The 25,782-nt window shown below is 44.6% G+C and overlaps 1 protein-coding gene across 1 annotated transcript in view; it reads left to right on the top strand.

Annotated features, from left to right (window-relative positions):
• Positions 1–25,782, top strand: part of LOC309347205 (IgGFc-binding protein-like) — a 51,846-nt gene that overhangs the window by 4,508 nt on the left and 21,556 nt on the right. The window contains exons 3-12 of the mRNA XM_081871545.1: positions 706–1,944; positions 3,451–4,064; positions 6,530–7,091; positions 8,330–8,925; positions 9,604–10,174; positions 10,925–11,124; positions 11,611–11,991; positions 12,969–13,247; positions 23,636–23,726; positions 25,271–25,321. Coding sequence (XP_081727671.1) covers positions 706–1,944; positions 3,451–4,064; positions 6,530–7,091; positions 8,330–8,925; positions 9,604–10,174; positions 10,925–11,124; positions 11,611–11,991; positions 12,969–13,247; positions 23,636–23,726; positions 25,271–25,321 — 4,584 coding nt within the window. The remainder of the gene's footprint in view (positions 1–705; positions 1,945–3,450; positions 4,065–6,529; positions 7,092–8,329; positions 8,926–9,603; positions 10,175–10,924; positions 11,125–11,610; positions 11,992–12,968; positions 13,248–23,635; positions 23,727–25,270; positions 25,322–25,782) is intronic.

The raw sequence follows: 25,782 nt of genomic DNA, 5'->3' as shown, positions 1-25,782 counted from the left end.
ATTAAAACACTTAAAACAAACCAGGAACAGGCAAGTGCAACCAAAGGAAGCAGAGATGTTTTTCCACATGCATTGGCTGAAAGAATGATTTCTCACAAATAGCAGGTTTTCCCCCCTCCCCCCACCCTCTGCCCACATCAGTTGATGGGGAGGTGAGAAAGAATCACTTTTCCAATCCCATGCTGGGCATTTTCCAAAACACAGAGCATAGGGTTGGCAATGCCCCTTTCACTGCACTCCCCATGCGCATGACAGCCAGTTCACTGTTGGGCGCTTCAGAACCCTGCGCAAGGGATTTTGACAGATAGGCAGGACAACTCGCCTGCCAATGGTGATGTCATAATGACATCATATGACTGGCATGTGGGTTTTCTCCTAATTCAAAGAATAGACTGAAAGAAAACCAAGCAGAACCAGGGAGGTTTTGCTGCAAAGCAGAATGTGGTGCCATGGAGCAGATAGTAGGTCAAATGTTTTGCGCTTAAACCAAAGGTGGGGAGCCCGTGTCTTTTCAAATGCAGTTGGGCTCAAATTCCCATCCAAACCCAGCCAGCATGTCTAATGGTCAGAGGCAATGGGAATTGCAGTCCAACAGCATCCCTGATATATAAGTTTTCTTTTCATCTGATTTCTTTTTTGCTTTGATATTCCATTGCTATCGTTTGCCAAAATCGCTTTGTGTATTTTATGTCCTAACCTCTTCAGGTCACGCCAGCGCAAGGCACTATGGGAAACAATTTGTCACGGCCTTCATGCAAAATTTTGAGACGAGCCGAGCCTCCGAAACAAACTTTCAGCTGCTCCTCACTGGCCACCACAACCTGACTGAGGTAACTGTGTCAGTGAGTCGATCGGCCTTCCGGAAAAGTTATTCAGTTTCAGAAGGTGAAATGGTGCCTGTTCAGATCCCAGAGACTGCAGAGATGAAAGGCAGCACCACATTCGATCAGTCTGTTCTGATTCAGGCTGACAAGGACATTTCTGCTGTCTTACTGTACCGGAAGTTGTATTCCGTGGCAACCACAGCTCTGTATCCATCCCATGAGCTTGGCACAACCTATTATGTCATAACCCCGTCAAGTACCAAACTGCCCATCTACTTAAAAGAATTCGCAGTCATAGCCTCACAGTCTCCTGCCACAGTTCGTATTTACCTAAAAGGGAATGTGATCTTTGGTGGGACATCATACGCCGCAGGGTCAAGAATCACAGTTTATCTCCGGGCATTCCAGGTTGCCCAGCTGCAAAGCTCAAATGATTTGTCGGGCACCAGAATCGAGTCGTCGACACCCGTGGCCGTCTTGAGTGGTCATGTCTGTGTGGTGCAAAATTACCAGTGCGACCATGTTGTCGAGCAGCTGCTGCCGGTCTCCAGCTGGGGCAGCACCTTTGTCGTCCCCCCGGTGTTTTTCCAGACCAATCCTGACATTGTGTATGTGGTGGCTTCCCAGGACACTCATGTTGACTATCAGCTGGGAGCACAGAAAGGCTCTCAAGACATGGTGGCTGGCGAAGTTAGGCAGTTTGAGATCCAGTTCCCCAATGCCTTTTACATCTCTGCTAATGCTGGGATCCAGGTCCTCTTCTTCTTCACTGGCCTCAAGTCGGGAAACACAGGCTATGACCCATTCCTCATCAACATCCCAGCCATAACAGCTTATGGCCTATCCTACCACGTTGATGGGATAAAGAATTTTGAGAACTATGTTGTTATCATAGCAAAAAGCTCTGAAACCCAGAGGATTACCCGAGATGAGACCGCTATCACAGGCGTTCAATGGAGAATGATTCCCATGTCACCTTATTCATGGGCTGTATACAACTTGGGCCCCAGGCATCAGTCCATATCTGTAGCACATCCTCAAACTCCTTTTGGCGTCTTGGTCTTTGGTGGCCGAAACTATGAAGGCTATGGCTTTGCTCCACCACCTTTTGTCTTATCAGGTAATTTAAGTTTCATATTGGGTTTACATCCTAAGTAGATGTATTGGGGTTGGTGGGGAACCAGCTTGCAAGGATAATTTCTCCAGGAGATTCTTAAACTGCATCTGCCACCTATCCAGTATAAGTTCCTTTTACAGTGATCTCTTGTGCTATGGCCAATCATCTCTTTGCACAACACCTTATGCTACAACACCTAAGCCAATCTTAAAGCATCACTATAGACAGGTCCCTCCCACATCTATCTCCATGCAGGGGTGAATGTGTATATTTGCATCTCCTCCAGAAAAGCTCATCATAATCTGGCAGTTTTGCTATCCCCCCCCCACTTCTTTCTTCTTGATTGCCTAACCATAACATTGCAAATTTGTTTGTGTATTTAGGATAGTTTTTCTAAAAATTTACTTTTTAGGAAAAACTTGTCACATAGCAAATGTAGCATAAGGTAATTTAAAACATCACACTTAAAAAAACACCTCCAAATACATTAGAAATAGAAACAATAATCTGTCATAAAATCACAATTATCAACAGAATAAAAGCAGTAGCAGCTGCAAGCCAATAACCTGCTTAAAATCACTCCATAAAAGTGATATAGAACAAATGTACCTCTAGGGCCCACTGAAAAAACTGCAGGGATCTCACTTGGAAGCAAATTCTTGGTGGTGTGTGGCCACCACCAAGAAGACCCTGCCCCATATGCCTACCAATTTTATTTCTGTCACAGGTGGGCACACAAATGAGTCCTCTGACACAGGTGTATCAAAGCATACGTGACTCTCTGAAGTTTTTGGGATGGGAGTGTTTACAATAAGATTGCTTTTCAGTGATTTTATTTATTTGATGCATTTATATTCCACTTAACTCTTGGTATTTCGAAGCAGTATACATAACGGCAACCATACATAAAATGAAACCATAAAAGAATAGCAAATTATCAGAAGGGCCTGTGGGTAGCCATGTTGGCCTGACATCCCATTTGGTGGTCCTATCACTTAATTCCAGGTCAGTTGACAATAAAACAATTCATTCCCTCTTTGAGTGCATTTATCTCAGGATGCGGGTGCCTCTGAGGTCTAAACCACTGGGCCTCTTGGGCTTGCCAATCAGAAGGTTGGCGGTTCAAATCCCTGCAATGGGATGAGCTCCTGTTGTTCTGTCTCAGCTCCTCCAACCTAGCAGTTCAAAAGCACACCAGTGCGAGTAGATAAATAGGTACCGCTGCAGCGGGAAGGTAAATGGCGTTTCCATGCACTCTGGTTTCTGTCATGGTGTCCAGTTGCTCCAGATGTAGTTTAGTCATGCTGGCCACATGAACTGGACAAACGCCGGCTCCCTCGGCCTGAAAGCGAGATGAGTGCCGGAACTCCATAGTCATCTTTGACTGGACTTAACCATCCAGGGATCGCTTACCTATTCCCTTTACTTATCTCAGTTGTCAACGACATCTTGATAGACCTACAGGCCCGAGAAATGACTTGAATGGGTTTTAATCCTTGTTTCAATCAGATTCTGAACTGGCTCCAATATCCTGCCCTGAGAACAGTCACTATGAGTCCTGCGGAAATGCCTGCCCAGCCACCTGTTCTGACCGAACCGCTCCCGAAACGTGTGATGACACCTGTGTGCCGATCTGCCAGTGTGATGAGGGCTACATCCTCAGTGATGAAACGTGCATCCCAGTGGAGAACTGCAACTGTACCTATAACGACAAGATCTATGGTCCTGGGGAGGAGTTTTGGACTGATGAAAGCTGCCGTAGTCGCTGCAAATGTAACCCCAGATTAGGGAGGGCTGTGTGCCTGCAGGATTCCTGTAAGGCCAGAGAGATATGTGCCCTAGTTAATGGGAACTGGGGCTGTCATACCATCAGCTATTCCACCTGCATAGGAACTGGAGACCCTCACTACACCACCTTTGATGGAAAGAAATTTGACTTCATGGGAACCTGCATTTATCAAATGGCTGGAGTCTGCTCCAAGGACCCCACTCTCACCCCGTTTTTGGTCACGGTGGAGAACAACAACCGAGGCAGCAAGGCGGTGTCCTTCACCAAAGTGGTGACACTAGAGGTCTATGGCATGACCATCAGCCTGAGCCAAGAGCATCCACGCAAGATTAAGGTATATATGCTAGGTGACAAGAGAAGATTGGGGGAACTGTTGATTACATACTTTGCTGTGAGAGGACCAGCTGGTACAAGGGTAGGGAGTCATTCATTCATCACCAATCATTCTCCTCCCTCCTCCCTCCACCCTTGCAGACTTGGTTCCCTGGCAACAGTTTAGGGATGGGAGCTGAAGAATTACTCTGTGCTGAGTGGCTGCTATGTTATATCTCATACACATGCAATGCTGGATGTCACTCAGCTCCTATCTAAAAGTGTCTCTGCAGCCATCTACATAGGACCAAGAGGGGAGGAGGATGAGTGAGCAAGGACCAAGAGGATGAGTGAGCATAGGACCAAGAGGATGAGTGAGCATAGGACCAAGAGGGGAGGAATCATAGAATCATAGAATCATAGAGTTGGAAGAGACCACAAGGGCCATCGAGTCCAGCCCCTGCCAAGCAGGAAACACCATCAGAGCACTCCTGACATATGGTGGTCAAGCCTCTGCTTAAAGACCTCCAAAGAAGGAGACTCCACCACACTCCTTGGCAGCAAATTCCACTGTCGAACAGCTCTTTCTGTCAGGAAGTTCTTCCTAATGTTTAGGTGGAATCTTTTTTCTTGTAGTTTGGAACCATTGCTCCGTGTCCGCTTCTCTGGAGCAGCAGAAAACAACCTTTCTCCCTCCTCTATGTGACATCCTTTTATATATTTGAACATGGCTATCATATCACCCCTTAACCTCCTCTTCTCCAGGCTAAACATGCCCAGCTCCCTTAGCCGTTCCTCATAAGGCATCGTTTCCAGGCCTTTGACCATTTTGGTTGCCCTCCTCTGGACACGTTCCAGTTTGTCAGTGTCCTTCTTGAACTGTGGTGCCCAGAACTGGACACAGTACTCCAGGTGAGGTCTGACCAGAGCAGAATACAGTGGCACTATTACTTCCCTTGATCTAGATGCAATACTCCTATTGATGCAGCCCAGAATTGCATTGGCTTTTTTAGCTGCCGCGTCACACTGTTGGCTCATGTCAAGTTTGTGGTCAACCAAGACTCCTAGATCCTTTTCACATGTACTGCTCTCAAGCCAGGTGTCACCCATCTTGTATTTGTGCCTCTCATTTTTTTTGCCCAAGTGCAATACTTTACATTTCTTCCTATTAAAATTCATCTTGTTTGTTTTGGCCCAGTTCTCTAATCTGTCAAGGTCGTTTTGAAGTGTGATCCTGTCCTCTGGGGTGTTAGCCACCCCTCCCAGTTTGGTGTCATCTGCAAATTTGATCAGGATGCCCTTGAGTCCATCATCCAAGTCGTTGATAAAGATGTTGAATAAGACCGGGCCCAAGACAGAACCCTGTGGCACCCCACTAGTCACTCTTCTCCAGGATGAAGAGGAACCATTGATGAGCACCCTTTGGGTTCGGTCAGTCAGCCAGTTACAAATCCACTGAGTGGTAGCATAGTCAAGACCGCATTTTACCAGCTTCTTTATAAGAATATCATGGGGCACCTTGTCAAATGCCTTGCTGAAATCAAGGTAGGCTACATCCACTGTGTTCCCTTCATCTACCAGGCTTGTAATTCTGTCAAAAAACGAGATCAGGTTAGTCTGACATGACTTATTTTTCAGAAATCCATGCTGACTATTGGTGATCACAGCATTCCTTTCTAGGTGCTCACAGACTGTTTGCTTAATGATCTGCTCCAGAATCTTCCCTGGTATTGATGTCAGACTGACTGGGCGGTAATTATTTGGGTCCTCTCTTTTCCCCTTTTTGAAAATAGGGACAACATTTGCCCTCCTCCAGTCTGCCGGGACTTCGCCTGTTCTCCAGGAATTCTCAAAGATGACTGCCAGTGGTTCTGAGATCACATCTGCCAGTTCTTTTAATACGCTTGGATGCAGTTCATCTGGCCCTGGAGACTTGAATACATCTAAACTAGCCAAGTATTCTTGTACTATCTCCTTAGTTATTCTGGGCTGTGTTTCCTCTGCTGAATCATTTGCTCCAAATTCTTCAGGTCGGGCATTGTTTTCTTTATTGGAGAAGACTGAGGCAAAGAAGGCATTGAGGGCAGGAGGATGAGTGAGCAGGACTTTGCAGCTGCAATGCAGCGGAGTGGCTGAAATGGCAATGCTGTTTGGGCTGTAGGCAGGATAGCTACCACCCCTGGCATCTGGTGCAGAGCCTGACCCGAGGGGAGCACAGTAGAGGATTTAGGAAGAGATGGCCAAGTCCGCCTAAAAGCCAGTGGAACATAGAGGCGCTGCCTTCATGCAATAGATTTGTTTTAACTGTCCATAGGAGAAATGTGTTTTTCCTTGTGCCCATAATTTTAGCCCTCTCATCTGGCAACTAATCTCTTTCACCAGCTTTGAAACCCTGTATAACATAATTCTACATTTGTATATCAGTTAATCACCATCCTTTTCTGATTTAACTGAAAATCCCTGGATGGTCACTTCCATGTTTTCCAGGTGAATGGAGTCTTTGTGGACCTGCCTTTCTCCTACGAAAATAAACTGAAGGTCTACATCAGCGGAGTCCATGGCTTCATCAAAACAGACTTTGATCTGAGAGTCAGCTTTGACTGGTACAGTTATGCCAGGGTCATTATTCCCAGCACTTATGCCAATGCTGTGTGCGGACTGTGTGGCAATGCCAACCAGGACTCCAGCGATGACTTTGCTATGAAGGATGGAGCTCAGACAACAGATGAAATCCAGTTTGCAGACAGCTGGAAGTTGAAAGAGGTCCCAGGATGCTCTGCAGGATGCAGTGACTGCCCAGTATGTAGTGAGGCAGAGAAGCAGACCTACAAGGGGGACCAGTTCTGTGGGATCCTCAAGAGAAGGGATGGGCCATTCAGGCAGTGCCATGAGACCATTGACCCAACACCTTACTTCGATGATTGCGTTTTCGACACCTGCCAATACAAGGGTCATCATGACACTCTCTGCAGTGCCATCAGTGCCTATGTGACAGCTTGCCAAGCTCTGGGCATCGAGGTTGAGAAATGGAGATCAGACTCTTTCTGCAGTAAGTATTACTTCCTGAATCTCAGTTTCATTTTTGCTCCAGAAATGAGTGTGGGCATCCTCTGTGCAGATATTCTGCACAGACAGAATGCATGGATTTCAGGGCATTTCAAGGGACCCAGATGACACCAGAAATGGCAAGCAGAATCATCCTGTTGCTCCTTCTACGTGGGGAGCTTTCTTCAAGTGGCTACTGTGAGAGCGGGGTAAAATTAATGGCTTGTCTAGCTCCCTAAGCTCTTGGAAAAGGACCGTAGCTCCACAGTAGAGCTTGTCCTTTGTATAGAGAAGATCCCAGGTTCAATTCCCAGCATCTCCAGGTACCACTGGGGGAGAACCGTGCTTGAAATCCTAGAGTATTTTTGCCAGTCCGGGTAGACACTGCAGAGCTAGATGGATCAGTGGACTGGTTCATAGGAATGTAAGAAGAGCATGATGGAGCCGGCCAGTGGCCCATCCAGTCCAGCTTCCTGCTTTTGCAGTCATGCACCTATGGGACACTCTAAAGTAGGACTTGAATGCAGTAGCATCTCCCCACTTGTGATTCCCAGCAATTCCCACTGTCTCTGTGTCAGGGACTGGGCAGAGGAGAAATGGTGGAGACTACCACCCCCCCAATCTCCCAGAACCCAGCAAGCCTTAAAAGTAGGAGAGCAAAGAGCTCAAAGACAGAGGGCATATAGCCGCACCCATAGAAGTGACAAATGAGGAAGTGGGAGAGGTGGGGGGGAGGGGGGAGATTCACTCAGGACAACAGCATTATCCAAGCGGCTGGGCTTTATAGAAGCTCTGTGTAATAGTGAAATAAAAAAGGATGGTAAGATACCTTTCCTTTCCTTTATACCTTCCTGAGCAGCCTGCTGGGAGCCGCTGACAGTATCCCGACACTCTGACAGTAGAGGTACAATAGAGCCACAGTGCTTAGTAGCCATGACTTGGCAGATACGAGGCAGTTTGTATTACAGTCATACCTCGGGTTGAAGTAGCTTCAGGTTGAGCATTTCCAGGTTGCGCTCTGTGGTGACCCGGAAGTAACAGAGTGTGTTACTTCTGGGTTTCGCCGCTCGCGCATGCGCAGACGCTCAAAATGATGTCATGTGCATACACGGATTGTATTCGCTTCAGGATGCGAACAGGGCTCTGGAACGGATCCTGTTCGCATCCAGAGGTACCACTGTATATTACAATGGTCAGGGGGAAAGAAAATAACACACCTCTCTACTCATTCTCTCCTTCCAGGCTTTACCTGTCCACGCAATTCCCACTATGAACTCTGTGGAAATGCCTGCTCTGATACATGTGGGAGTGTCTCCTCCCCAATAATGTGTGATGCTGCATGTACCGAAGGGTGTGCCTGTGATCCTGGATTCGTGCTCAGTGGAAATCAGTGCGTCCATCTTGCAGAGTGTGGCTGTGTGCACCAGGGCAGATACTACAAAAAGGGAGAGGAGTTTTATCCCAGTAGCTCCTGCCAGGAGAAGTGCCGCTGCCTGGACAATGGAGCCACCAAGTGCCAGCAGTTCTCCTGTGGAGCGCATGAGGAGTGCAGGATGGAGAACGGCATCCAAGGCTGTCACCCTGTGGGATATGGTACAGCTATAGCACTTGGTGACCCTCTTTATATTTCCTTTGATGGACAAAGCTTTCGCTTCCATGGCTCCTGCACTTACACTTTTGTCAAAGTCTGCAGCACAGACCCTCGGCTACAGAATTTCTCCATTTTGGTGGAGAACGAGAAGCTTGGAAATGGACACCTTGCTCAGATAAAGAAGGTTGTGGTCTCTGTTCATCAGCACACTATTGTCCTCGAAAGGGGAAGGAAATGGATAGCTATGGTACGTATGGGCCACTCATATCAGATTATTATTACTATTTGAAATAAAAGGGATGCGGATGGTGCTGAGATCTAAACCACTGAGCCTCTTGGCTTGCTGATCGGAAGATTGGCGGTTTGAATCCCTGCAATAGGGTGAGCTCCCATTGCTCTGTCCCAGCTCCTGCCAACCTAGCAGTTCGAAAGCACGCCAGTGCAAGTAGATAAATAGGCAGGAAGGTAAATGGCGTTTCTGTGTGCTCTGGTTTCCGTCATGGTGTCCCGTTGTGCCAGAAGTGGTTTAGTCATGCTGGCCACATGACCCGGAAAGCAGTCTGTGGTCAAACTCTGGCTCCCACGGCCTGAAAGCGAAATGAGCGCCACACCCCATTGTCGCCTTGGGCTGCACTCAACCGTCCAGGGGTCCTTTACCTTTTACTTATTATTTCAAATGAATAACATGTCCTTCTTATGCAAAGAGAGTCCAGGGCAGCTTGCAGTCATAAAATTACAGGAAAACCATTTGGTATAATAATTAAATTGCTTTTAAATAATGGTGACATTTCTTTAGATCACTGGAATGAAAAACAGCATGTGCAAAAGGATATGTGTGTGTCTTTTGTATATGTGTGTGCTTGAGAATTTGCGTGTGGTCAGAGCTGACCCCATGAATTTGCTTCTTCCTTCTTGGCTCATGCAGGTGGATGAAGAATTCTGCACTTTGCCAGTGAATAGAGACGAGGGGAAACTCTGGATCACTCAGGAGGGGATCAATATAATTGTCCATGCATCCTTTGGCCTCACAGTCCTTTATGATACCTCTTCCTACGTCCGTGTGTCTGTCCCCAGCACCTACCAGGGACACATGTGTGGTCTGGGTGGCAATTTCAATGGTGACGAGAGGGACGATTTCATGCTGCCTAGTGGGGAATCCGCACAAACGGTGGATGAGTTTGGGGCCTCCTGGCAGGTCCCTCTGGATGGTGCCATCTGCTCCAATGGCTGTGGTGAGGAATGCCCCACTTTTGATACAGTCCAGACAGCACCGTATGAGAATGACGACTCCTGTGGAATGATCACGTCAGAGACAGGGCCATTCAAAGACTGCTCCTCATTAGTAAGCCCCTCAGATTATCTTGAGCAATGCCTGTATGACTTGACCGCGGCCAAAGGGGAGCAGGAATATCTCTGTCGGAGCCTTCAAGCCTATGCAGCTGCATGCCAGTCTGCTGGAGTCAAGATTGGAGCCTGGAGAACAAAATCCTTCTGTTGTAAGTTGGATGAAAAAGTTTCTTCATTTCTGCCTTTTCGGTAGTGAGTCTCTCCAATACCCATAGTAGTATGAGCCTTTGATTGAGCTATGTTGGTTTCAGTGCTATGAGTTTACTTGTCTTCTGCATTGTTTCCTCAAGCTTTTCTCTCCCACTTATCTTTCCATCCATGGAGAGGACACAAAATAGATGAGTATATTAAAACCCAATGTGAGGAATGTTAAGTTCTCAAGATGTTGCTGGACTACACCTCCCACCATCCCCATGTATTGGCCATCCTTTCTGTGTCTGATGGGCATTGTAGTGGAGCAACATCTGGAGAAGGTTCCCCATCCCTGATAAGAAGCAACAAAGGAGAAAGGAAAAGTGAGAGACAGAGCTTTGAGGTTTGGAAGTCTAGAGACATCTTGCAGGGATTGCGTACCTCACTGGGTATCTGATGAGGGCAGTGGATTTCCAGCTTTTTACAAAGACTTTGCTGTCTCTGACTTCACCTATGCTTGACGTGCATATTTGTAAAGAAACCCAACTATTATTTAAAAGCCATAAATATTTGGTGACCTCTCCTCCAAAGGAAACCTGCTGTTCCTGGAACTTCTCATAACTTGCGGAAGTGGTGTGTGCATGTATAACAACACAATACAGAGAATAGAAAATAGCTGAAAAGAAAACCTGCTTCTTAAGAAGACTCTTTCCTATTTTATGTAATGAAGAATGTCTGGTAAACATGGCTTTGATTTGTCTTCTCAGCCCTCACCTGCCCAGCCAACAGCCACTATGAGACTTGCGCTGGATCTTGCGATTTCACCTGTGCCAGCTTGTCCACTGTTGTGCAATGCTCAAAGAACTGCTTTGAAGGCTGCCAGTGCAATGACGGCTATGTGTCTGATGGGGATGCATGTGTGCCTATGAACAAATGTGGCTGTGTGCATAATGGTCTCTACATTAAGGTAAGGCCAGCTTTGCTGGTGGAGCATCATGAATGTTGAAAGAAAACTGAATAAAAAAATTCCTTCCAGTAGCACCTTAAAGACCAACTAAGTTAGTTCTAGGTATGAGCTTTCGTGTGCATGCACACTTCTTCAGATACCATCTTATCTGAAGAAGTGTGCATGCACACGAAAGCTCATACCTAGAACTAACTTAGTTGGTCTTTAAGGTGCTACTGGAAGGAATTTTTTTCTTTTGTTTTGACTATGGCAGACCAACACGGCTACCTATCTGTAACTGAAAGAAAACTGGTGTGCCTATGGTACAAGCATTTGCTGGAATTAGATCACTGTCTCTTCCTATTCCTACATGTAGATCTTGGAAGGACAGCAGGCTAATTTTCACAAATAAATAAAATAAACAACAACAAAAAGCAGTGTATTTGAATGTTCAGTCTCTTTTCCAGATCTCACAGCTATGTCCCTTGTTCTGGGATTTCCCTACAGGTTGGAGAGGACATCTTCTCAAGCAACTGCACGGAAAAAATAACTTGCAATGCCACAGGTCAACTTGTTTATGAGAAAACCAGATGCCAGGCTGAAGAGATATGCACGCTTAGAAATGGTGTGCGCAGCTGTGAAAGCAAGGAATACCAGTGCAAACTCACTCCAGGAGCCCAACTCTCTACCTTTGATGGTGCTTTGCGCAAGTACCTCTGCAGTGGGGTTTATGACATTGCCACCGTTTGTGATGAAAGTGTCCCCTACTGGTTCAGGGTGTCAGTGAGCATCGGAAAGGACAGCGACGATGTCTTGGTAGTTGGGAGAGCGGTCCATGTTTTCTTCCAGAATGCATCCATCACTCTTAAAAGGGACCACAGGACATGGGTAAGAGAAAGTCAGGGGGAACAGTGTGTTAAGCTCTGAGAGCCATTAGTAAAGTATTGGGCTCGATTGCTGTCCCCTCCCATTCCTGCACAGCCAGGAAGAGGAATAAACCTTGATTCAGTTGTATGTCCTGCTGTGCCTGGCCTCTCATTATGTACTAATTGGGGATCAATATATTTTTGCTTAAGATAAAGATTCTTGGCAATTGCAAAACATGCCAATTTCAAACAATGGATGATGAAGCTGTCTTGTTTAATGAATCTCAATTCCTGGTAGTGAAAATTGCAGGTGAATTTATTCCTTCTCCTGAATGAATGCGGGGAGAAGAGGGTAACACTTCAACATGAGGCTTAAAAGATCTGAGCACAGTTTAGCATTACATGGGAACTGGTCCAGTGTGGGAGGAATCTCCTGATAGTTTATGCCAGGGCTGTAGATTCAGAACCGCTGAGAAACCCTCGTTTTTTAAAGAAGCATTTCTTCTTTATTGTAATCAAGTGTTGTGCTTGCTTCTTCATCCAATGCATGGACTGATGGGGCACCAGCAGATTCTGTGCCTCAGAGTTGCCCTATGATTCTTGGAAGGATCTCTGCATCGTTGACATTAGCTCTTTTGCTCTGCAGCAGTGCTAAAGCGAATCAATGGGGAAAATTCATAATCATATAAGACTTTTGTTCTCAGAACTTTTTATCTCATCTCTCCAAGACCAACTTCTGTGGGAATTCAAAGGCAGCATCCATTGGCAGTTTCTCTTCATTGTATTCATTTAATATTACCTGAGCTAGAGCATGCAACTTCCGTTTATTCATAACAGGCTCCCCTGTTTTTTGACTTCCACTTGCAAAGTTTGACAGCCTCTGGGGTGTTCCATCTGATAGCATGTGGGGTTGGCGTGGATTTTGGTTCTCAGGCTGCTGCTGGCTTCTTGGCATTTACTCGGCGCCAGATCTCATGTCCCATTCTTTATGTGTTCCAGGTAAATGGACGCCTGGTAAGGCTGCCATACAGGATTTCCCAAACCATATCTGTGAGCGAAACTCAGGACGGGATCCTAATTAACCAGGCCTCTCAGGTGCAGGTTCACCTTCGCTCTGATGGGGAGGTGACGGTGGGAGTCAAGAAGACCCTCGCAGGAAAGCTGTGTGCCCCATGCGGAAACTTCAATGGGAACAGCTCTGATGACTTGAAGCTGCCCAATGGGATGGTCGAGACAAACACTGCTGAGCTCCTACATGCCTGGGAGGCCAAGGACTTCTAATATTAGTAAGATCGCTGTGACTGTATTATTATTGTTGTTGTTGTTGTTGTTGTTGTTGTTGTTGTTGTTGTTGTTGTTGTTATTATTATTATTATTATTATTATTATTATTATTATTATTATTATATTTTAATTAGGAGCGCGGGTGGCACTGTGGGTAAAACCTCAATGCCTAGGACTTGCTGATCGCAAGGTCGGCGGTTCGAATCCCCGTGGGGTGAGCTCCCGTCATTCGGTCCCTGCTCCTGCCCACCTAGCAGTTCGAAAGCACCCCTAAGTGCAAGTAGATAAATAGGTACCGCTTTATAGCGGGAAGGTAAACGGCGTTTCCATGTGCGGCGCTGGTGCTGGCTCGCCAGATGCCGCTTAGTCACGCTGGCCACGTGACCCGGAAGTGTCTCCGGACAGCGCTGGCTCCTGGCCTCTTAAGTGAGATGAGCGCGCAACCCTAGAGTCGGACATGACTGGCCCATATGGGCAGGGGTACCTTTATCTTTTATATTTTAATTGATATGCTACTTCATGCCAAGATGGCTTCAAAGAGATTTGCCAAACTTAGGCTGGATCTGCACTGACCTGTTTAATGTTACAGTGGTACCTCGGGTTACATACGCTTCAGGTTACATACGCTTCAGGTTACAGACTCCGCTCACCCAGAAATAGCACCTCGGGTTAAGAACTTTGCTTCAGGATGAGAACAGAAATGGTGCTCCGGTGGCGCAGCAGCAGCAGGAGGCCCCATTAGCTAAAGTGGTGCTTCAGGTTAAGAACAGTTTCAGGTTAAGAACGGACCTCCAGAACGAATTAAGTTCTTAACCCGAGGTACCATTGTATTAGAATGATTATAGATATGTTGTTCTAAAACATCACAGGGCATACTTGTAAATTAAAGCATTTTTAACCCCTTTTTTTGGTCAAAACACTGTCTCCCTACTGCTGGTTGCTGGTTGCTCTGCAGTGCCTTCCGGTGTCGCATTTTAATAGCACATTATGAACATTAAAAGTAGGACATCATATGTCCAAAAACATCATTGAAACCCTTGCTTAACGTGAAAAACCACAAGTGTAGATCTGCCCATAAGAACCTACATTGTACTGCATCATTAAAATAAAGAATAATTAAAAATACACTGTAATTAAAACCTAAAAGGAAAAAAATCCCATTAAATATAAATGTCCATGATTAACACATCTACAATCTTTAGATAAATGTGCTAATCATGGACATTTATAATTAACGGGATTTTTCTTTCTTTTTGGTTTTAATTATGGTGTATTTTTAATTATTCTTTGTTTTAATGATGTATGATTAGCATATGGATACCCTCTAAGTGTGCAGGAGAAAACAGGACATCCCATTTTTTGTGGGTGATTGCAAAAGCCATTTTGGGTGCTGTGATCTCCCACGCTTTCATGATGTGCTCTCATGCAGCATCCCAAAATGCACTCTGAAAAAGCACTTTTTCCAGGGTGAAGTTGTGGCAAGGGTCAAGTGACTCACCTGGGAGTGTGTCCCGGAAGATATGTGTCCCGGTTTTTGAAATGAAAAAAAATGAACAGTATGCATATGCAGCGAGGCAAACACATTAAAACAAGTTACAGATAGGTAGCCGTGTTGGTCTGCCATGGTCAAAACAAAATAAAAAAATTCCTTCCAGTAGCACCTTAAAGACCAACTGAGTTAGTTCTAGGTATGAGCTTTCGTGTGCATGCACACTTCTTCAGATACACTGTATCTGAAGAAGTGTGCATGCACACGAAAGCTCATACCTACATTAAAACAACGCAGCAATTAAAGCAGGAGGCCCAGGCGAAGAGATCAAGGGAATGCCTGTGTAAACAGGTGTCTTTTGAAAAGCTGGCAGAGTGCCAGGACAATTGGGTCTGTCATATTTAAGCAGGGAGTTCATTCCACAATGCCAATGCAGCCAGTGAAACCCACCTCCTAGTCATCACAAGCTGATAATTACTGGGCTAGACAAGTTCCATTTGTTGATCTTAATTCCCTTACTGGGCAACAGAGGGGAAGGACTGAGCCACGCTTACCTTTTGCCTTGTGCTTTCCAGGTACAGCTCTGTGCTTTAAAGCTCCAAGTCTGAGTGCGCTCTCTCTCTCTCTCTCTCTCTCTCTCTCTCTCTCTCTCTCCAGAACCTTTCCTGCTTTCATCCATCCATCATCTACTGGAGGAGGCTGTTTCATAGCCCAAGCCTAGTCATGTTTATTCAGAATGATTTCAGCTGGAGCTGCTTTCACATATGTATGTTTAGAGTGGCAGAGCTTGCACATCACAATACGTCTGAATTTCTGGCTTGTTATGGTTTAGATCAAAAAGAGGATGTGGGTGCCCATGGCCTAGTCACTCCTGCTTTGCTTTTCCACTGGTGAGAATGGGGTAAACCAGCCAGAAAATCTGGGCTTCCTATTAACGTTCAAATCAGGGATTGTGGTTTGTTTTTCCCACACTTAGTAAGAGAACGGCAAGTCATGGTTTGTGTTTGGCTAGTGGTTGTGGCTTACTGGAGAACAACAAACGATGACAGCTGAATTGGATGTTATAGGAAGTCAAAGTTTCCTGGTTTATTTATCCTGCTCAAGCCAGCAGAGGGTAAAGTTGGAGCAATTGGGCACCAGAACACCACTAGCTCACAATGTACTATGATGTGTAATGTCTCTCCCGCATTGGTTTCTACAGCCACAATGAATCGGCCACAATGTATTCCCCTGGGAGTGGGCCCAGCCAGTACTCATTGGCCAGCTGGGCCTGACCCCTAACGAATGTCCACAGGTTATTGGTTGGCAGCCCCATTGTAGCCCACCCAGCTGCCAGTTCACTAGCCTGGCCCGTGGTCTGGTCCCAACACTGCCCACCTTCAAAGGTGTGCAGACATGTCAGCATGAAGACAACCTTTGCTTTTGGGCAGTATAAGCCAAAACAGTATAGGCAGTGTAAGCCAGCGTATAGGATCAAGCTGTAAGCCTTTTAAAATCTCCTTTCTTTGTGAATTCCAGAACTGCTGCATCCTGGAATGATTCCATACTCATTTCCCACCCTCTTCTCTGACCTGGACCTATCTCCTGAGTCCAACACACAAAGCAGAGTGAAGGGACGCCATTTTGTTCAGCGTAATCACAGGAGCAGGGAAATTATTCTAAACCAGTAATCATCACATTCTTGCTCGCCTCAGCCCCCTGGATGCTGCTGTATGGAAAAGAAGATTATTAATGCTCCTGCAAACTGAAGAAGAAATTATCAGAAGCCATAAAGTTCTCAAACTGTGAACTTACCAGCCATCCACTGGAATGGATAATTTTGTCCCAAGAGCATCATTTCTGGAACATTATGGCATTTCAAGGGCAACAGCAAATATCTGAATGCAATAAAGGAGAAAAGTTAGCCTCCAAACAACAGAAATAAAATAGTCTGGAGCTATTAGTAGCAGTGCAGAAAACTGCAAAGACCTTTAATGTTTTGTGCTGTTTTTTTAAAAATAATAATTGTTATTTGATTTTACAAATTCATTCACATCCAAAATCAAAAATAATGAAAATTACACAAGAATCTTCTGAATCTTGGGACTTCCCCCCTCCCCTCCATGGGTTCTTTGGTTAACTTTTTCAACTGCATACCATAAATCCTCCTAAATTTCAGGCCTCCATTGTATCCAAAGTCTATGTAACATTACAAGAGTTATTTAAGGCCTTCCAAAGAGTTCAGATATTTACAGTAGTCTGTCAAATATAATGTAAATTTCTCCCATTCTTTGTTGAAGTTTTGACCCTCCTGGTTTCTGATTTTCCCAGTCATTCTCGCCATCTCTGCATAGTCCAGTAGTTTAGTCTGCCAATCCACTCTGCAGGGACCTTGTCGTCTTTTCAACTTTTAATGTTTTGGGTCATCTTGGGGCCCCAAGGCGTTCAGCTGCATTGTTCTGATTTTCCACAAAAATAACCCATGACAGCAAATTGCCTGCTAAATAATTACCACTGTTTGCAAACAGACTGTAATTCATTTTAAAAAAATCATTGCTAAAAACTTTATCATTTTTATTAACTGTATTTGCATACAAGAAACAACAGATAGTTTAAAAAGGTGTTTTAGTTTCAGAAGATGCATGGACCTCAAAAGAGGTATTCCCTTCCATCAGGGAGAAGCAGGCAGACCTCTGCTGAGGCGATATCTGCCACCCATAGCTTTATTGGACTTAGATTTAAAAAAATTAACATTTTAAACTCTTTTTTAATGGCATGATTAATTGGAGGCACATTCTTAATTCAACAAATGTGTTGTGAATACCTCCACATGTGGTGGGAGTGCCCCAAAATCCAACTCTTCCGGCCATCAATCATACAAGAAATATGCAAAATAACTAAGCAGGTATTAGAAATCACCACAGAACTGGCCCTACTAAACATCCCACTCACATCACAAAGAGCTCATAACCCACCTACTCTCAGCACCCAGAAGCATCATAGCCAGACACTGGAGAGACCTGTCAGGAGTAAGCATGGATCGGACCAATGGTATCACATAGAAACAGCCTTATTAGAAAAACTAACCAACAAACTGAAACTGACACGGGGACAAATAGACAACAAGACAACAAGAAACCTCCAACAGCTAAACTGATCTAAACACACAAACATGAAAACAAATTTCACTACAGCCAATCAAAGACAACCAACCACACTCTAGGCCTAGGCCACCCTCAACCTCTCTCATCACCAAAGAAATACAACAAGCGAATAGTAAAGAGAATCCACACAAGTGACGCTGACACAAAACCCCACACATACACTAAGTAGAATAAAAGCATTGCCACTCTACGCCACCCCACTCTCATTGCCCCCTCCACCTCTTCTTCCCTTTTCTTCCCAATGTAACACTAATAAAACTGATCTGTAGAAAATGCACCTTGGAAAAAAAGACAAATGCACATACTTTTGTAAACTGAGAAATCTTTAATAAAAATATATGAAAAACAAACAAATATGTTGTGAAGTGTTGTATAGATCCCAAATGGTTGTTTCAAATGCCAGTCCTACTCAGTACATACCCATTGAAATTAATGGACACGACTAACTTAGATCCTTTAATTCCAGTGGGTCTACCCCGATTTCTAATAGCAAAACCAGACACCTTCATCACTCCCAGCTGCAATAAAGAATATATCCCCTGTATTGGTCCAGTGTTTTGTCCAACTACGCTTTCCTTGCCTGATGTGATCCTACTTAGAGTGACTCAACTCAGCCCTACTGAATGTGACTCTGCTTTTCTGGATGAGACCCCTGTCCTTCTAGCAAGTAAGGATGTTGATAAGAATTTCCTTTCCACTCTGTATTCATCACTTGCAACACTGCTAATGTGCATCTTCCACAAAAGCAGTGCTATTTTTCCTAGAAAAAGAGGTGCCAGAACTCACCAAGAACGCCTCCCTTGTTCCCTCTCTCTCTCTTATTTTTTTTACATAATTTTTATTAATTTTTCATTAATAACAATCCAATGGAGGCCACATGAATACAATGCCAAATCATGCCAAATCACAATACAGCGAAAAGTGCCAATTAAACAGTTCCAAATTAAACATTTTTGGATGACTTCCCGTGTTCCGGCTATCAGGAGTTGATGTTATTTCTTGATCCTGTGCCAATTCTCTTAATTAGTCCAAGTTCCACAATTCTGATCTTACTCCTTTGTTCTAGCAGCCACTGATGTAATGACTATTGATCATATTTTTATAAATCCATATCCATTAACCTGCAGAGGAAATTTATATCCTGTAGCTGTGTGAAATATTTGTTTACCTTCTTCTTTGCTTCATGTTGCAACCAGTCAACTTTCTTCAACCTTGCCCCTCCTTTGAGAACTCATTTATAAGTACGCCATAACTTCTCCATTTTGCTTTGAAACCGAAAGCAATCCAGGGCCCAGCCGAGACTTCTGGACCACTTCCAGTGTTTATTTCCTTGTATCTTCTAACAAGCTGGCATCTCACCAAAACCGTAATAAATCAGAACTAGAGCTCTCTTTAGGTGGTGCTGTGGTCTAAACCACAGAGCCTAGGGCTTGCCGATCAGAAGGTCAGCGGTTCGAATCCCTGCGATGGGGTTAGCTCCCTAGCAGTTCGAAAGCACATCAAAGTGCAAGTAGATAGATAGGTTCTGCTCTGGCGGGAAGGTAAACAGCGTTTCCATGCACTGCTCTGGTTCGCTGGAAGCGGCTTAGTCATGCTGGCCACATGACCTGGAAGCTGTACGCCGGCTCCCTCAGCCAGTAAAGCAAGATGAGCGCCACAACCCCAAAATCGTCCACGACTGGACCTAACGGTCAGGGGCCCCTTTACCTTTTAGAGCTCTCTTTAGTTGGCAATGTTACAAGTCATCACAGAATTTCACACAGTCTGTTCTTTCAAGCATTCCATAAAGAAAACCATAAGATCTTGTTAAATCCCTCTGCATTCCATACATAGCTGTAATCCATTAATAATTTCACTCCATTAATAATTGATTCTTTTTCAGTGAAGGCTTGCTGATTCATAGCACAGCAAAAAATAATGTAAAGACAGAACAACATAGCACTTACATATCATTCCAATTATGATGACAAGAGTGCTCTCCAGATCAAAACCTTGGCACTCAGTGGCTGATTCATTTTGCAGGTTCTCTTTCTCTTTCTTCCAAAACAGGTCTGTTTCTGAAGTCCAAATTCAGATATATCTTAAAAGAAACAGATATGTCTGCTCATGGCAACCACATTGGGGAGCTTCCAATATGTGCATTCACTCTGCATTCCTGCCCCCACATTCCATCGGAGCGAGAGGCAGTTGGATGATCTGCAAGAGAAAGCCCTCCTCCCCTGAATTGGGAGGGGGGGCTTGCAAGGATAATTACTCCCAAATTATCCTTAATTAACTGCATGGCTGGCATCCGCTACCATGGGATTGGCAGTTTGCCATGGCAGCTGCTCCAGAAGTCCTCCCTTGTTCTCTTATAATGGCAATGGTGCCCACCCGAGAGGTGCCAGAACTTGAGTTCAGACTGGAAAAAAGCCCTGCACAAAAGCCCTGTTATTTGTCTTACATAATTATGGAAGTTACTTTGTCAAAGTCCTTATCAAAGTCCATTCAATGAAAAGAAAGGCAATGCAAATGGGGGAAAATACACAATCAATTATATATCACTTTCAGACTCAAAGCAACAGCAACAGCAAATACCAGTCATGTTTGCTGGATTGATTTCTCTTCCAGCTACCACCATCGTTTTCTTTATAAGCTGCTTTTCCATGGCTAAAGCGAGAGAGTTCCAGAAAGACATCTACTTCTGCTTCATTGACTATGCAAAAGCCTTTGACTGTGTTGACCACAGCAAACTATGGCAAGTTCTTAAAGAAATGGGAGTGCCTGATCACCTCATCTGTCTCCTGAGAAATCTCTATGTGGGACAAGAAGCTACAATTAGAACTGGATATGGAACAACTGATTGGTTCAAAATTGGGAAAGGAGTATGGCAAGGCTGTATATTGTCTCCCTGCTTATTTAACTTATATGCAGAATACATCATGCGAAAGGCTGGACTGGATGAATCCTAAGCCGGAATTAAGATTGCCAGAAGAAATATCAACAACCTCAGATATGCAGATGACACAACCTTGATGGCAGAAAGTGAGGAGGAATTAAAGAACCTTTTAATGAGGGTGAAAGAGGAGAGCGCAAAATATGGTCTGAAGCTCAACATGAAAAAAATGAAGATCATGGCCACTGGGCCCATCACCTCCTGGCAAATAGAAGGGGAAGAAATGGAGGCAGTGAGAGATTTTACTTTTTTGGGGCTCCATGATCACTGCAGATGGTGACAGCAGTCACAAAATTAAAAGACGCCTGCTCCTTGGGAGAAAGGCGATGGCAAACCTAGACAGCATCTTAAAAAGCAGAGACATCACCTTGCCAACAAAGGTCCGTATAGTTAAAGCCATGGTTTTCCCAGTAGTGATGTATGGAAGTGAGAGCTGGACCATCAAGAAGGCTGATCGCCGAAGAATTGATGCTTTTGAATTATGGTGCTGGAGGAGACTCTTGAGAGTCCCATGGACTGCAAGAAGATCAAACCTATCAATTCTTAAGGAAATCAGCCCTCAGTGCTCACTGGAAGGACAGATCGTGAAGTTGAGGCTCCAATACTTTGGCTACCTCATGAGAAGAGAAGACTCCCTGGAAAAGACCCTGATGTTGGGAAAGATGGAGGGCACAAGGAGAAGGGGACAACAGAGGACGAGATGGTTGGACAGTGTTCTCGAAGCTACAAACATGAGCCTGACCAAACTGTGGGAGGCGGTGGAAGACAGGAGTGCCTGGCGTTCTCTGGTCCATGGGGTCACAAAGAGTCGGACACGACTAAATGACTAAACAACAACAACAACAAAGCTATGTTGAAGGTGGCTTACAGCAGAAAAAGATTTACATAATTACAAAAGTAGCCATAAAATAAATAAGACACATCAAAAAGTACACAGCAAAATCAAACCATTTCCATATAAATCATAACAACACTTAAAAATAAAAGAATATATATAAATAACAACAATATATCAATAACTCCCTCAGTAATACCCCAGCCCAAGAGTGTGTTGAGCAACCTTAGCTTTTGTAGCTGCAGTCAGTCAATGCCCTGCCCTCCCAGACCAAGTGAGAAAGGGCTAGCAAGGCAGGGAACAGATCTCCCAGGACTCACAGCTAGGATGGTTGATGGATACAGGATGAATAGCCGAAAATTAGCAATTTCAACTGCCATTTCAATTTTTGTCAGATTTCTCCAACAGGCAGGCCCAATACATTTTGGCACCTGAGGCGAACTACAGAATCACGCCTCTCCCACCCCTCAGTTTAGGATGCATAGTTGTCAACTTTTCCCTTTTCTTGCGAGGAATTCTATTTGGAATAAGGGAATTTCCCTTTAAAAAAGGGAAATATTGACAAGTATGTTCGGGTGAGATGCAGGTGATGGTGTGGAAGAAATTTGCTTTATCTGAAAAAAGTACAAAGCCAGACTTCTGAGCACAACTCCAGTGCACACCACTCTGTAGCCAGCACACAATGAAGCACACAAAAGTCAAGCTGTAGTGTTTCGTGCCCTCAGGAACTTTCAATAAGTCACCTGCTTTTAGCATTCCAATTTTCAGACCCACCCCACCTACCCAATGCACCCAATAACACGCTCAGATATCAGGTTCAAATCCCAGCTTGTAAAGCTCACATGGTCGCCTTGAGCCAATTGCAGCCTCAGCCTACCTAGGCCACATGATTATTGATAAGGGGGGGGGGGAGAGATGTGCAAGCGAAGGCACCCTCTCCATGAGCTGCTTCTCTCCCCTGAGCAACAACAGAGGCAGCTGACAGGCAGGGAGTAGGCAAGCAGTAAAGGATGTGCACAGGAGAGCTCACAGACAGAGGAAGAGGCAGCTATGGCAGAGGCAGCAATGGGTGGATCCGCCGCCACTCGCAGGGGGTCTAGATCTGCCACTGAAGCAGCATGCTTCATTCTGTGTCATGCAAAATATCCCTGCTAGTAAATAGCACTGATTTTAACCCAGGCTTCCCGGACAGCCTTAAGTTGAACTGGGCATGACCCAGAGAACATGCAGTTAGCTCCACATGCCCAGTGGTGCATTGGCCTTCCTCTTTTGCAAACAGCAGTTTCCAGTTCCCAACTCAGAGAAGTTTCAAAAGCAGTCTCGGATATGGAGATAAGCTGTTCAAAGCGGGAAACTAAAATGTCCCATTGAACTGTTCCCTGAACTAGCTCTCTGGATTTTGGCCGAGAAGAGCATTCCAAGGTCAGTTTCACTTTCTTTTTTCTGATTATGAAGAAAATTCCCAGAGGCCAAACTCTACTTCTCTGGAACTTGCTAATACATCTGCCTGGCAGTAAGATCCACAACATGTTAGTTTCCTATCCAAACAACAAGTCAGGTCAAGGACACTTCGGTCTTCTACCCCTGAGCAGCAGAACTGCACAAACAGCAAAAAGCTTACTGTCTAGCTTGCCAGGTTTTGTTGATAGCAAGTACCATAATTCTTACAGAATAATGTCTAGATAAAGCTGCCTCTTTCATTGATGTCCTGCTAATTATGAAGAACTACAACAGCAAATAGGAAAAAAGGTTTGGCTTCACCTATTTCAGTATTCAAATACATTTTAGAAACATTTGTTAAATGCTAACCTATAAGGCACATTGCCCAATCCAGTCAGTTGCATTTTTTTCTGGGGCTGAGAGGATAGGCAAAGTTTCTCTGTTTTTTTATTTGACTCTTGCATTTTCCCAAAGCCCAGCCCTTATGGACTGTTGCTGCTTTCCTAATAGTTAATTGGGAGATGGGTTTTGACTCCTTCAGCCTATAAAAAGGGAAAGAGCAGCTGAGAGAAAAGGAGAGAGGACCAAATTCTTCTTCATCCAGCCAAGACAAGCTTACTTAGGGGCACAAGGTAAGATATTGTTTTGAACAGTGCCTTGTGATTCTAATCCGCTGCTGATCAAGGGAAGGATCTGTCTGAGATAAACAAGGATCCTTCTTGCCTTTTGTGATTTTGGTGCTGCTAGTATAGTGTTGGATGAATTTATCAATTTTTGTTTCTATTTCCTTTCTTTTTAAAAAAATCTTCATGAAAGGTTTTATTTTAATGCAATTTCCCTCAAATATACATATGCTTGAATGCAGTTCTGCCTCATATACATTTCCCTTAATGCAGTGCACTTTTGTATCTTATTTTCACTAATATATGCTATTCTTATGTACACTTTATCCAAGTATATGCATTTTTTTGTACATGCCCCTTAGCTAGAGAAGTGCAAAATTCAAAGAATGGTTGTGCTTTGGTTCATGTATTGTTTTGGAGAGTGACAATTTAGTCACCCATAAATGCAAACTGAATCGAACTTCTCCCCCATTCCTGCACTGGTACTAGTTAGTCCAGAAGACATTTAACTGAAGAGGGGTTGCAGTGGGTGGGCAGGCCTTCAAAAAGCTCCTTTGGGGGAAATAAGATCTGCCAGCTCTGATTGCTGTATCTTCTGCTTTGCTATTTTAAATGACGTCTGGGTGCAAGCGTCTCTGGGGTGAGCCACCAAGAAAACTTTTCTCTAGTCACCATTTGCTTTAGCACAGATAGTGAGGGTTTAGAAGACTTTATCTGAGAAGAGGCAGAACAAAGTTGGGCAAAGTAGTCCTTCAGGAATGCCTCTAGGTTCCAAACTGTTTGGTGCTTTAAAGGCAAGCTGCACTATTGGAATTGTGCCACAAACCAGACTGGGAGCCACTGTTATTGTTTACACACAGTCACAAAACGTTGCCATCTGCTGAGCATGGTGGCTTAATTTTGAACCAACTCCAGTTCCCTTCATGCAACGCATTGCAGTAGGTTAATGAATCAGAGGCAGTTTTAGGGCAGTAGGACCGGTTTGGATGCACTGGGTTGCAGGTGCCATGGGGGGGGGGGCAGGGCACGGATCCGCAACAATGATATCAAATTGAGCATGAGAGGTGGGGGGCACAAAATCTTAGCACTACAAAGGGCGCCCCTGAAATTTGAGAGCCCAAAGTTTGCCACCGAATGAACACCTGACGCATAGTGTTCTGAAAAAGGACTGTTAAAGGACAGTTCACACTCTTGTCAAGTTTCTGAAAAGTTATTGTTGCGACTGCATAGTTGGAAGTTCCCAGTAGAATTCAAAGCAGTGTTACGTGAATATCCTATCAGTGCAAGGCTTTCTGCTTGTGCAAGGGAACATTTCCCCCCTCTCCTGCCCCATCTCTCACAAATCTGTTCTAGGCATTCATCCAAACCTCTAGGGCAGATTTGTGGGGAGGAGGGGAGAGTTTGGTTGCACAAACATAAATCCATGTGGCGACGGAGGAAGTGCTTTGGAAACTGCCCTGCGTTTCATGTTGTAGGAAAGGCAACATGGTCGGATTTGTATTTAGAGTTGCATAAAACAATCTGTCTTACTTCTTTCCTATATTCTTTTGCAGCTATGGCAATGAGGTTATTGTTCCTCTTGACTGGTCTGGCACTATTGAGTGGTAAGTAAACTGGACCAAAGGCCACCTCCTCATTTTGGGGATGGCCAGTAAGGGAGCATGCGCTTTCATATGGCCTGGCACGGTGAAAATTTACTACACAAATGGATGTGAAAAGGGGATGCTGGTATACGTTCAGTATGAGCCACTTCCTTAAAAGTTATTTAATTTTTTTTTTAAAAAAATTCTCATATAGAGCTACATAGTCATCACTGAAAGACATTTGCATTAACTGTCCCCTCTTATTGTTTATACTAATTTGTTGCACCATGAAGGGAATACTGGCTGCCAACACGGGGTTCAAACCCATGGGCCTGAGAGTAAGAATCTCACACTCTACCAACTGAGCTATCTCTCATGACAAGCCTAGGTCCTAGTTTCATGAGAGAGGGAAGTAAATTTCACTACCCACTTTCTCCATGTGATTATTCAGATGCTCATAGTTGTATGGGGTTCTTCCCCAG

This window comes from Podarcis erhardii, assembly GCF_964252035.2.
Source record: "Podarcis erhardii genome assembly, chromosome: 7".
In the NCBI taxonomy this organism is placed as follows: domain Eukaryota; kingdom Metazoa; phylum Chordata; class Lepidosauria; order Squamata; family Lacertidae; genus Podarcis; species Podarcis erhardii.
Note: the sequence above shows the minus strand (reverse complement) of the source record. Positions and strands in the feature narration are given on the sequence as shown.